This window comes from Clytia hemisphaerica, unplaced genomic scaffold, assembly GCF_902728285.1.
Source record: "Clytia hemisphaerica strain Z4C2 unplaced genomic scaffold, Clytia hemisphaerica genome assembly, whole genome shotgun sequence".
In the NCBI taxonomy this organism is placed as follows: Eukaryota; Metazoa; Cnidaria; class Hydrozoa; order Leptothecata; family Clytiidae; genus Clytia; species Clytia hemisphaerica.
Window position 1 is genome coordinate 390993 of NW_027103803.1, and position 13080 is coordinate 404072.

At 34.7% G+C, this 13080-nt stretch overlaps 3 protein-coding genes across 6 annotated transcripts in view; 2 read left to right on the forward strand and 1 right to left on the reverse strand.

Moving 5' to 3' along the window:
- LOC136806345 (ATP-dependent Clp protease proteolytic subunit-like) overlaps positions 1-13080 on the forward strand; it is a 284569-nt gene that overhangs the window by 25417 nt on the left and 246072 nt on the right. The window lies entirely within an intron of this gene.
- On the forward strand, positions 1913-3773 carry LOC136806370 (uncharacterized). The gene is made up of 2 exons (XM_067062933.1): positions 1913-2291; positions 2554-3773. Exons 1-2 carry the CDS (start codon positions 1913-1915, stop codon positions 3615-3617), a joined length of 1443 nt encoding a protein of 480 aa, XP_066919034.1. The 3' UTR covers positions 3618-3773.
- Positions 4353-9010, reverse strand: LOC136806331 (uncharacterized). The gene is made up of 6 exons (XM_067062886.1): positions 6649-9010; positions 6336-6436; positions 6063-6224; positions 5449-5631; positions 5089-5221; positions 4353-4791 (listed from the first exon to the last, which is right to left on the reverse strand). The coding sequence occupies exons 1-6, from the start codon at positions 8477-8479 to the stop codon at positions 4496-4498; spliced, it is 2706 nt and encodes a 901-aa protein (XP_066918987.1). The 5' UTR covers positions 8480-9010; the 3' UTR covers positions 4353-4495.

Below are 13080 nucleotides of genomic sequence, written 5' to 3' on the forward strand. Positions count from 1 at the left end.
CCCCAGGAAGGTTTTTTACCAGGTAATTTGTTTACGTATTTTATTTTATTACCTTCATACATGCGTTATCATTTTGATGAATTATATTTTGAAAAATACCATAGATTTAATGCCTTCCTGTTATTCGATTCTCAATATCCCGGGGGTGTGTGAGGGCTGCTATAAAAATATCACATAATCATTGATGGTCTTTTGGTGGATTGTTTTGAAAAATCGTGCTCACTTTTTGATTCTTCTTGTAATATCTTATACATATCTTATGTCTTGTCTTTATCGTCAACTTTAGTTGAGAATAGAATCTGAGAATGGCTGTATGTCACCTCAAAACTTTGGGGGCAGTCTAGAGACTTCAAAAATGGTCCGATTTGGCTGAAATTTTGCGCACTTGTTCCTCGGGTGAATATCTGGGGGTTTATTTTTCATTTTTTAAAAATCTGGATTTTTAGGGGCCACGATGGTCATGATTTTTTCGCCAAAACGAGGCTAAAAACTTTAAGGCAGGCTGCCTCCACGGGACTTCAAAAATGGTCAGATTTGGTTGAAATTGGTTACTTTTATCAATTTTACAATTGGGCCTACGAATGATTTTAAAACACGATTTCCATTTTTAACGTGTTTTCTACTTTGATTGATTTGTTCCGAAGTGGAAAGAAATATTATCTTCACACATCACCTTGCTTACTTTATTTTTACATTTGTCGTTATTTCCTCCTCCATCTTTTGTCACCTGTATCATGTTTATCAAGTATTCTTGTATTCAGGTCATTCAGGGTTATCATGTTTTGTGAGTTGTTTGTCGTGTTAAATCGCGATACTGCAGTGTGCTATGAAGGGATTTCCATCCATGATAGGTCAAAAACAGTAGCTCGTATTCGATAATTGTCATGATGATGTATCATATTTTTCTTGTTACATAGAATATACTTCTCAAAGTTACTACAGGCCCTACAGCTCGCAAATCAAGTTGCTGATGTTGGTGGTGATTTTTCTTTGCCCCTGCTTTTAAGAAAATACAATCCTTTGGAAACCTTGGAAAATAATCCCCGTGGGGATTTGAATAAATGAAAGCCTGCTAGAGGGGAATTTCTTAGGGGTTCGGGGCCACTTATTTCCTCTACACAAGTTGCAAGGTCCTTGTGATTTTAATCACAAATGCTAGTTTGAAAACAACATTGACCGGCACAAAAAGAACAAGAAAAGCGCTAGATACAATCTATCATTCCAAAGTCATTACATTTCACTTGTCTGGGAAAAGTTTGACAATTCACCTGCTAGCTTTCGTCTATAACTCATCAAGTTGAACCATAGAAAGACCACCATGAACATTTCTCATTAGCATCAACTTATGAGATGAAGCAATCAGCTAATCATCAATAATCCTCTTTTAATCTATTTTTCTTTTCATGAACTTTGCACTTTACACTAAGACGTCAGTTCTTTTAGCTAGTCTCTTTTAATCTTTTTAAATTTGATACCGCAGGATGGTTAAACTTTCTTTTCCCGAGAAAACATTCCTGGCCTATTTCTGGGGCCTTTCCGCTGTTCTTTACTGCCTTAAGACTGACCCTCTACGAAAATTAAAGCTACATTTTGTTTTTCATAAGAATAAATTATATAAGAACATAAGGCTTCAATAGTTAAGAACATTTAAGGCTTTGGAGACTCCAAAACACCCGATTTCTTATTAGGAAAACCATGGACATATAAAAAGAGTTGGACGCATCTCTTATTTTAAAATCCAAGAACCAGGCGCGTTTGCGCTCTATTGTTTCGGCACATCAAAAGAAAAAAAGAGGACGTGAGAAAAGACGTCGAAAAAATAACGACAGCCTCGTTTAGTCAGACTTTTCCGTTTTTTCTCTTTTGATTTTTTTGAAGCGAGGCCTCGGAATCAAAACAAACTCAAATAAAAATGGCGGTCGCAAGCATGGAAGATAGAGAGAAAAATGAAATTAATCTGTTGTTGGAAAATATTGATGATGAAATAGAAGTAATTATTGAAGATCACAATAAACTTATTGGTTTGAGTGCAGAAGAGTTGGAAGAAATATTTTCTGAAGAATTCGACCTTGAAGAAATACCATCCCTTCAAGATCATGAAGAAAACAAAACACCACCACAAACTACCACAACAGAAGTAGAGCCTGAGGCCCCAGTTACAAAGAAACACAAAACAAAATCACCTCCCAAGTTCGTTTGTGATAAATGTAAATTGAAGTATGTTCGACAATCTGCTTATGAGAAGCACTTATCAAAGTGTCTTTCTGAAGGAGTTTTGGTTATTGAAAAAGGTAAAGAATTATGCCTGCCCATGGATTCAGACTTTGCTATTTTTGTTATGTGTTATTCTTTTACTTTTTTGATTTTTTTTTCATGGTCCATGATATGATTTTTGCTTGCCTTGCCTTGCCTGCACTCACTGTTTTGTTTGTAATTTGTACGTACTTTTATAGAAAATTGTTACAATTTAAAATGATAAACCAAAAAATATACTGAACTGTAATTCCCATTCGCAGATCTGAGTAAGGAAAAACTTTTTTCTTTATTTCTCAGAACTATTGTCCAACGTATTAATGGAAGAGTACAATAAGGAAGGACCAACCATGCTGACCAAAAGTTTTGAAATGGTGAAGGGCAATAAAGTCTTCATGATTCAAAGGGAAAGCAGAGAGACTCTTGGAAACAAAGCTCTAAAACTTGCTACAACCATCCTCACAAAAAAGGAAACCACCGACTTCAAAGATTTTGCCTCAATGTTGTCCAAATTTTGTATAGGACTCCTCCAACTGAAGACCAACAAAGCTGCTGCGCGTGAAACCATCAGTACTACACTTCACCGTACCTGCAAAAATGAAAGTTTTAAAAATGCAATGTCAAAACTGGCAGTGAATGTTGACGAGGAGGTTTCACTGTTTTTGTTGAACAACATTTTTAAGAGTTTTTTCCAGCTTTCCTTGACTTGGAGGAATGATAAGTTATTAACGCGGAATTTTAATGAAATTGATGTCAAGTTGTCATCACAAGAGCAGAAAACTCTGCGGTATGTTGCTGGTTTCATACCATTTTCCCTCTCAAAAAGATTTAAAAATAGACAAGACACTGATATGGGAAAAGTTGTCGTGGAAACTATTGAAACGTGGCGTGCTAATCCCAATGAAAATAAAAAATCTTTTTTGGAATTTTCAAAATCCTGGACCGAAAGGGTAAACCGTGGTGGATTATTCCAAGTTAATGATGATTTTTATATATTTATTCGGAGAGTTGAAAATATGGCAAGGACTGTCCTGAATAGCAATTTAATCCTAAACTATAAAGGAGAAGATTTGAGAGAGGTGTTACTTGAGAAGCTCAATCAAAACGAATTGGTGGATTTAGGCTGGATAGCATTGACTAAGTCTATACAATGTGATGGAATGAAAAAAGCTCTCAAGAACATTATTTTGAGAAAGTGGGTTTCACTCAGAGCCAAGTCATTTCTAAACTGCTGGATCCGAATGTTAAAGAGGAAAAAACAAAATATTTCAGAAAAGAGTGAGCCCTCTATGAGAAAGTCTTTACATGGAAAAGGGAAAAGTGGTGATAAATCTGAACAGGATAAGGCAGAAAGTAACAAGTGATACTTTTATGGACCTACCTGGTCCAACCCACCGGGGTAGGTCCATAAACTAATTTTTTGAATTTATTTTGAATCAAATATTTACCACTTTATTAATATTTTTGTCAAATGATTTTACTTCTGATAGATATCTAACCAAGGTCGAGAAAAAATGATAAAGAAGAAAGAGTAAACATTATGTCAATTATTTTAACCACTTTACAACCGTATGCACTCCTCAGAGTTGTTTACCCCCTTCAAATGAAAGATTTTGATACCTCAAATTTTCAATTTTAATTTAGTATATGGCACAATTTTCAGGGTAGGCCAATAGACGATTTTGGGTGTCTGGTCTAGTCTAATTGCTGGCATTTCGAGTGGATTTTTAAGCCTAAATTACATTCAAATTCAAGTGATGGAAGATTATATAAAAGACCTCTCTGTGACCCACTAGGATCCGCCTTATTAGCCAACCCCAGTGAAAAAATCGCCCTATAGGGGAAATTGGTCACCTCAGTGGAAAATGGGAGTTTCTCTTTCACACCAGTGATGAGCAACCCCAGTGGAAGAATGATGAAAGAACGATAGAATCTTATGACCCCATTGGCAAAATATAACCGTTTGACCCACCCCAGCGGGTTTGAAAATTTTGAATTTAGCCCCACTCAGCTTTGAAACCACTGGGGTACAGATATTGATGGTATAATAAGAGGAAAAAGAAGTTATGTGATTTGTAATATGTAATATTATTGTTCAGTTGACAAAAATTCATAAACAAAATTATATCAATCAGTAAAGAACAGACAAAAAATTATTTAGCTGCTATGACAGTTTCGCTTATCATCAGGATTAAAAATTCTAAAATGTTTATAAACTTCGATTGTTTGTACTGAGTGGTTTTTAAGAAGGTTTTGTCTTCTTTTTGGGGGGAAGTGACATATCGTTAACGTCGATGATTTTCTGCTCGTTATGTTTACCCCGACTGTTCCCTTCAGGTCGAACCAATAAATCGCCAGCAACTCCGATTGCGAGAGCATTAAAATTAAACTGACTAAGCGTTGGATTCTCATTACATCCGAGTCGCATTCTCTGCTTCCCAAAATATTCCTCAAGTGGATCCTGACTTAATTTCTCTGATAGAATATATTTGGCACCTTCGTTGAACATCACTTTTGATACTTCGATGAATGAACGAACTATAATCAAAATACAAAAATGACATGTATTCAAAACAAATTCTTAACACCCGTGAGGGTTACTCTTTAGGTAAAATTCGGAAAAAGGTATAAGTTTTTGTATCTGAAAGGGTACAATTATTTCAAAACTCAAGCGTTGGTCGTCAAGGTCTGGGTCCTGGGTTCAAACATCAGACTAAGGCTATCATGTCCATGAGCTTATTATTAGCTCTTGGAAGATTTTTCATCTATTGGTTAAGATATTGCGATTTCGTTATACAATTTTCTAAATTAAATTGAGTTTGCAATAGAATTTACCTGTTATTCGAAGTCCTTCCAGTGTTTGGTGACTGAGACATAATTTTGATTGTTCAATTTTCGTCAAATTTGGGATGCTGTAGCAGTGCGCCTCCCAATCATTAAGGTACTTCAAAAATGTTGTGACCAACCACTGTAGAAAGAATAAGTAAAAAATATGTTCGATTATTGTCAGAAGTTTACCATGAACCTAAAAAAATATCTCCTTTACATAGTGACCCCTTGTTTTTTCTACAGAAAACTGCTACGGGGGGGGGCAAAGTGCTTCTCAAGGAGGGGGAACTACAGGATTTTTTTTCTTCGGGGGGGATGGATTTAAAAAAGAATGATAAGAAAACATGAGCCAAAGTTAATACTTACCCCAAAGCGTTCGTCGTCTGCTCCCCTGTACTTGTGCTTATCTAGGTTGTTAGATTTTTCATCAGACTTGGAGACGTTTAAACAATCGAAGAATCTGTTCATGTGGGAAATAAATGTCCTCAAAGATTTTGTGGTATGGAGATCCTGCTCATCCAACATGTTGACTACAGTAGCACTGAGAACCTAAAAAAAATGTACATAATCTGTGTAATTTTTAATGGCTAATTAATACAAATGCATTTACATACACTCTTTTTATACGAACAGTTTTATAAGAACAATGAGCCAATGGCCAAATAATTACACATTCTAGTCTTTAGGCTTGTTCTTGAACTGTTTTTAATTCTTGTCAGAAATGTCAAAATAAAATCAGACTAAAGCTAAAATTGACTAAAACACTTCTAGAATAGGAAATAAATAATTTGAGGCTTACAGTGCAAAAAAAAGTTAAAGAAATTGGAGCCTCTGAAAATCAAATTTCATGTTTTTTATACAAAATAATATGCATAAAATTCAATGGTAAAAGTAACATTAAAATAACATCATTCAAATCAATTTTTATCAAATAATTTTTAAGAGATGAAAAGCTAAAAAATCAATCTTGATTCACTTACTTGCACTGCTAAGTAAACTCTCATGCGTGATCTCGGATTCAAATTGATATGCTCCTCAGTCAAATGGTGACCCATTGTCAGACCAATGGCATCTCTCTCCATCCCTAAATCCCATTCATAAAGATTTATTATTTGACCCCAGGATAAACTTTGACCATCACACTAAAAACAGAAAAAAAAAAAGTTAAGTTATTGAAATGAGTTTTAAAATATCACAACAACATAGAAGTCTCCTCTTTGATTGTGGTAATTAGTTTATATTGAATTACATACCATTAGATTTCTAGAAGTAGACTTTGAGCTTGACTTCTCCAAGTTGTTTCTGGTGGTTTTCATCAGATGGGGAGGATCACATATGAAATACAATTTTCGAGCTGCAATGAAAAGTAAACCATTAAAAACCAAGAAAATATGAAGTATCACTCTATTCTTCATTACCTTTTTAATGACTGTGTTATGGCTGGCGGCATATACCTTAATAATTTTACATTTTACAGATTTTTGGCCTTTAGTTGATATTTGTGGACAAGATAGACACAATAATATTGTGGGATACAGAGCAAAAATAATATAATTAAAAAAATACTTGGGCAACATTCATTCCATGTCCAATAGATAACATTTTCTGGACTAAAGTTTTCTTTCGTTTCCCAATTATGGAGTTTGAAAAACTTTCGGTTTGTTGAGGCACCATCGGCAACTATGGCCAACACCTTCAAATCAATGGACTCCAATAAACTGATACCCTCCCAAATAACATGGTACAGCTGACTGCTTGTCATTCCAGAGCTGGAAGCAAAGTGTCCAAAGACATAAAATAAGTTTGAAGAAATTCCTCTGACCATGAGTGCTGTGGCATAGCTAGCAAGTTCCCTGTCGGTACTGTCAAGGGGGCGTTGGTTTTCAGACTCCTCTTCACTGTATTTAAGCTCAAATTCGGACAGAAGATCATTTATAGACCCTTCTTCACACAAACCAACAATTTTCCCAGTAGAGGTGCTGAAACAAAGCCCACTCTTGATCTTCATTTCATCAACAACCAAGGAAACAAAACTTTGATGAGGTTTTTCAAGGGCGTCAAATTGTCTGGCAATATTTGCAATAGTGTCAGGATTGAAACCACACCCAGGATCAGTATAGTTAATGTATTTTAGTAAGGTGTTCTTTGATGGCAGATTCAAAAATTGCTGTAATTGTCCTTTGTATGTCCCTGGACTTTTAAGGTAGATCCCAATACACCATCTTATAATCAAAGGGTGCCACCTCATACCTCGTTTGTCTTTTAATGCAGCATATTTTTTTTGTTGCTCCCATAATAAGTGTTGTGGACTGTCCTCACCAAATGGATTTTCTTTGTCCTCAACTGTCTGTTTTAAAATATCATATTGCTCTCCATCTAAGGTGACACCGTCTTCCATAACACATCTTTTTATCCTATCATCCATCCTCCTTATCTTTGACTTTAATGCCTTTCTTTCAGTTTCATACTTTTGCAGTTTTTCTCTTAACTGCTGCACATTGAGGTATCGGTCATTGGTGTATTCACTAACCTCTCCTGTGCTGTTTCGTTTTCGCGACTGCATTGCATGTAAAGCTGCTCTATAACTATTACATATGTCACATCTCTCCCGTTCATTTGCTATTAAAACTGTGCAATTTGAATGCCTTATGGTAGTTAAGTCTGTCAAAGAATCTCCGCTATAAGATTCAATTCGACCAGTCACAATTCCATCATTGGATTCAAAATTCCTAGCATCACAAATTTTTGATTCAATCAGGGTAGGAAAATCATAATTCCCACAACAAAGTGGTTTAGAAAATAGTTCAAATACCAACTTAAGTTGTACCAAATTGTCGATCGTTGAAGGTAGCAAAACATCATCTATCAAAAAAGGAGATGATACATAACGATTTAGTGCATGAAATTTCCAGGTTTTCTCATTAACATCAATAATGAGGGTTTTAATACAAATAGCCTTTCCTAGACGATCAATATCGGTAATATGCATCTCATTTTCAATCTCAAGTGTAGTATATCCTTTTAGATGTTTTATCTCCTCTTTGAGATTGAACAGTTTTGGTCTCTTGATTCCTGGTCCTCGCTTTGAAGCTAAAGTGCATACATAACATTCTTCACTGTGTGGTCTGAACTCAAAAAAACTGTCACCATGTGATGTAAGTTCATCGGGTGGAATGTCTAAATTTTTATTTTTTAAGCGGTATAACTTCATGTGACAACGTTTGCATAACACTTTTGAAAAAATTGATTCATTTTCCTCGGTGACATTCAATTTAAAAACCTGTTTAATAATGGCAGAATACTCCATAACTGATTTGGGGTTTTTGTAATCTTTTTGATGACTTTTCAAACCACACATTCTGCAGATTAGTTTTAGGTTTTTAATATGACCTTCCATGACTCAATAACATTAACTCAATAAACAAAATCAGCAGGGGTATCGGTATCGTAAAATCAAATTGGTTGGCAGAAAGGAAAGTCTAAAGTCCAGTCAAAATTCAGCAGTGGTATCGGTATCGTAAAATCAAATCGGTTGGCAGAAAGGAAAGTCTAAAGTCCAGTCAAAATTCAGCAGTGGTATCGGTATCGTAAAATCAAATCGGTTGGCAGAAAGGAAAGTCTAAAGTCCAGTCAAATTTCAGCAGGGGTATCGGTATCGTAAAATCAAATCGGTTGGCAGAAAGAAAAGTCCAAAGTCCAGTCAAAATTCAGCAGGGGTATAGGTATCGTAAAATCAAATCGGTTGGCAGAAAGAAAAGTCCAAAGTCCAGTCAAAATTCAGCAGGGGTATCGGTATCGTAAAATCAAATCGGTTGGCAGAAAGGAAAGTCCAAAAAGTCCAGTCAAAATTCAGCAGGGCTATCAGTTTATGTTATGTCTTTATTTATTTCAATATTTATATTCTAGAAAGAACTGTGAGAATTGAAGAATTAATACTCATTATGAAGAAAAACAAAAACCTTTACCTGGTCTGGGTTGTTGATATTGACATTAATTCCACCATGTTAAAAGAACAAAAATTTCTTTCCGTACCACACAAAATCAGTGGAAATTTCACATTTAAACATAACAGAAACACCTTTCTTATTTCCAAATAAGTTTTCAATTTTTCGGAAGATCTAAATCGAGGCAAAATTTGAGAAAAATAACGGCAGAAAAACAAGAAATTCATCATATAAAACCCCATAGTGTAGGCCATAACCTAAAAGTGTACTGGAGTGTAAGGTACCAGAAGAAAGAGCAATCCTTACACTACAGTCCCACAATTTCATCTTCCCCTATGAATTTCATCCAACTCCATAATTAACATTTGAAAAATAGAGGTTAACAGTTAGAAAATTTAACACAATTTTCAGTAATCTTTCATCCATCATAACTTCTGACTGCAGCCTCCATTTTCCACCATTTTTGCTCTCCTTGAAAGCCGTGTTTATCTTCTCACGAATTTTAAAAACTTTGATTGGTTGGAAATGATGTAATCCATAGAAAATAAAAGTTTTCAAGGTCAAGTTAAACGAGTAAAAATGTCGGAGTTTCGACGGATCTGCTCGCCACACATGTCGGAAAAATATCAGTGTTTGGCGGAAACGCGCCTCGCTTCAAAGAATTAAAAGTTTCTATTTATTCGCAAATAAATAGACATAAACGTCCAACTCTTTTTATATGTCCATGGGAAAACAGACACAAAATGGTGAAAATAAGAACATGTTAAGAACATTTTAGGCTTAAATCTCAAAAAGTCAAGAACACCCGAAGATTTCAAATTTTTTGGATGTTTTTATAAAAAAACGTGTACTTTAGTACCCACCCAGAGTGTCGGTTTGTTATCAAGTTGTAAATGGAATGTTTAGCTGTGAATGAGAATAATTAGATTAATACGGGGTTACCAAATACAGTATATGGCCCCCAAAACGGAGGCGGCCCCCAAAACGGAGGTTTTCATTAAAATTAAGATTCTGACTTGTAGATTTATCAGAATTAAACGATTTTTGTTTATTTGAAAGAATGATGGTTATACTTAGAAATGAGCATTTTTTTGCTGGTTTTGCTGGTTCAGATTCAAAATAACATATTTGCGTCTAAAGGAAATATTTTAACACCAAAATTAGACAAAAATTGCATATAACTCACTCTAGCTCCTTGGATATTGAAAATAAGTTATGAAAACGGGGTTTAGGAAACTTTCTACACTTAATGCCGTTCAGAAAATGCAAATACATCTGTGACTTTAGAGGCTGGGTAAAAGATATAGCATCTTGAAGGTCAACCAGTATTTTGGAGCCCTAGAATCAGCATTGACAAAACCGAAAATTCTAAATATGAGAAAAAGCAAAAAGTCTTGGAATTCTATTCCTATCACCTTGAGTTAGTAGTTTATAACAAAAAATTAACATTATATATAAAATTTTTCGCTGAATCAGCAAAAACGGCAAATTCCGCTGTCATTTTTTTGCAAAATATAGGAGAAAAATATCTTTAAAGCTTAATATTTTCAGTTTCAGTTATGCTTTTTTTCTAAAATTTTCACAACTTATTCCATACATGAATGGAACTATTTTCAAAAGAGATTTGTTTTCAAAAACTTGATTAAGACGTTGTTAAATCAAAATTGTCATTTTGAAAATTTCTAAATTTTCAGTTTGGACTTTGCGATATCGAAAATTTTGAAATATTTCATAAAAATCATAAATTTTACATCCATCGGGTCGTAAATTTAAGGGTAAACACAAATATGTTCATAGTTTTCCCCCCTATTACAACTGGGCTTGATATTTTGATTTTAACTACACCTCCGTTTTGGGGGCCCCAAACCTGCATTTTGACAACCAGGGGTATACTGTAAAAATTTTATCAAATAAATTTATGCCCAGAACCCTCTAAATCATATTTCAAAACTATGGTCAAAATTTTGTATTCATATCTTAAAGATATCTTGAGAAATCGCCAAAATTTCAAACCTCCGTTTTGGGGGCCATTAGAAAAAAGCTACCTATTTTTAAGCGATTGAAAAATATTGTTGAAATTGAAAATTTTGAAAAAGAACTTCCAGGAAATAAAGTAGAGATGTTAAAGGTTTTCATGCAGCAAATATTTTTGTAAAATCTCTTTTCCTCTAGATTTGAGAGAAATTTCAAATTTGATCGCCGTTTTGGGGGCCACATACTGTACCGAAATGCCAAGACCACTGATGAAACATTTTGTGAACACCCTGTCTCATTCCCCAGGAATTTCCATCGTAAAGAATAAACCCAAGAAGAAAGAAATTGCAAAAATAGTCACAATTTAGATCCGGTGAAGTTTTATCAAAGCTCATGAGATGTTTTGCGCACGGTCAAAATTCAATACTTGGATAGTTCAGAAATGATACTTATTATGGAAGTCAAAACTACACTCATTGCTTTATCTCGAGTTACCTTATTACACGAATATTACTAGTCATTTATCAACACGAATTGAAAAATTTCGTGTTAATAAAAACCCCCTTGATTAAAACCAACCGCTGTTTCCTTGAAAAAGCAGACAAATTCGTGTTAATTTCAGATCGTGCAAATTTTAAGGCCGTTAGATACTTGCCTTGTAATATTTGTGTAATAAGTTATCTTTTAAAAGGAGGTTGAAACCGTTATATTCTTGAAGGAAATCCAAAGCTTATTTGTCAAAGACTGTTGACGATTCAGGCCATATTCCGCACCTTCTCGTAGAAATCTTTGGAAATGAGAGGATCATCTGGGGATCAGAAGTAACGGAATCGATACCATGTCAGTATTATTAAAAGATAAAACAGGAGAATTAGAGCCTTTTGATGAAAAAAAACTTCCACAGCTTTTTTTTAATCGATCAGGATTCAAACGCATCTTCTTCCACTTGCGCCATCTCTCATCTTTGTTTAATTCCTCACTGCTCAAAAGTTGGCTAAATTGATATAATTCTTATAGTCCACCTTTCACAGGCTTCAATCTGTCTTCTACACTTTCTCGTATGCACGTTTTTTTTTTAAGAAACTAGTTTTACCAAGCAGCCTCAATGTTTCTTATGAAATCGTCCTTTTTAGCCTTAAATGTTTCTTACATGTTTCTAAACTTTTTGACATAATCAGCCTCATGGATTGGAAGGTTCTTAAAAAAACCGAATTTAAAAAATGTTATTTTCTCATTCTCAGCCTCAGCATGTTTCTTACATGTTTCTTAGTTTTTAGGCATTCTGAGCCTCGTGTTTATTAAAGTGCGGTTCTTAAAAAAAACAAAAGAAAAACGTGTAAATCTTTGAAAATGAGGAGATTATCCAGGGATAAAAAGTAACGGATTCTTGCCCATCAAATAAATCAGACCATCATTTACTCCACAAATCCTCTCTTATTAATACGATGGAAAAGGAAATCGGATTTTGGGTTCCAGCAGACGATTTTCGGACAGTGGTTTTCGAAAGTGTGTACTGAAAAACATGAAAGTCATGGCTGCTTGTTTGATCAAGATCAAAGATAATTTAAAAGCTTTTAAAGAAGTATCCCCGGGTAGTATTATCTTGGTTTGATGTTAGTATCTACAGATCTTCTCTGACTTTACGATAATCTAGATTGATGGACACTGGAAATTTATTGTGAAACCTTCTTCAGAAATCGAAAATATGACCTGGTGGAATTATCGAAAAATTAGAAGGCAAAACTCTAACCTCTGCCCGATTTTCGGACAGTGGTTTTCGAAGATGTGTATTGAAAAACATGAAAGTCATGGCTGTTTGTTTGATGTTTGAGTAACTACAAATCTTTTCTGACTTTATGATAATATAGATTGATTGACACTTGGAGATTTACTGTGGAACCTTTTTCAGAAATGGAAAAACTGACCCGGTGGAATTTCATCGAAAAATTAGTTTTGCTACAAATCATTGTTGGACCAGTGGACGCAGAATTTCAAGTTGTTGATTCCAAAAACTAGTCGAAGCAAGCGAAAGTTTGTTTGAGAATTAGTTCGAGTTATGGACAGCGAATAATAGAAGTTC

Bases quoted from the DNA above. Each gene is read 5' to 3' on its own strand.
- LOC136806370 (XM_067062933.1), top strand. From the start codon at position 1,913: ATGGCGGTCGCAAGCATGGAAGATAGAGAGAAAAATGAAATTAATCTG. The intron at 2,292-2,553 runs GTAAAGAATTAT...TTTATTTCTCAG, and splicing joins AGTTTTGGTTATTGAAAAAG to AACTATTGTCCAACGTATTA.
- LOC136806331 (XM_067062886.1), bottom strand. From the start codon at position 8,479: ATGGAAGGTCATATTAAAAACCTAAAACTAATCTGCAGAATGTGTGGT. The intron at 6,437-6,648 runs GTATTTTTTTAA...TTTTCATTGCAG, and splicing joins ATGGAATGAATGTTGCCCAA to CTCGAAAATTGTATTTCATA. The intron at 4,792-5,088 runs GTAAATTCTATT...TTTTGATTATAG, and splicing joins GGAAGGACTTCGAATAACAG to TTCGTTCATTCATCGAAGTA.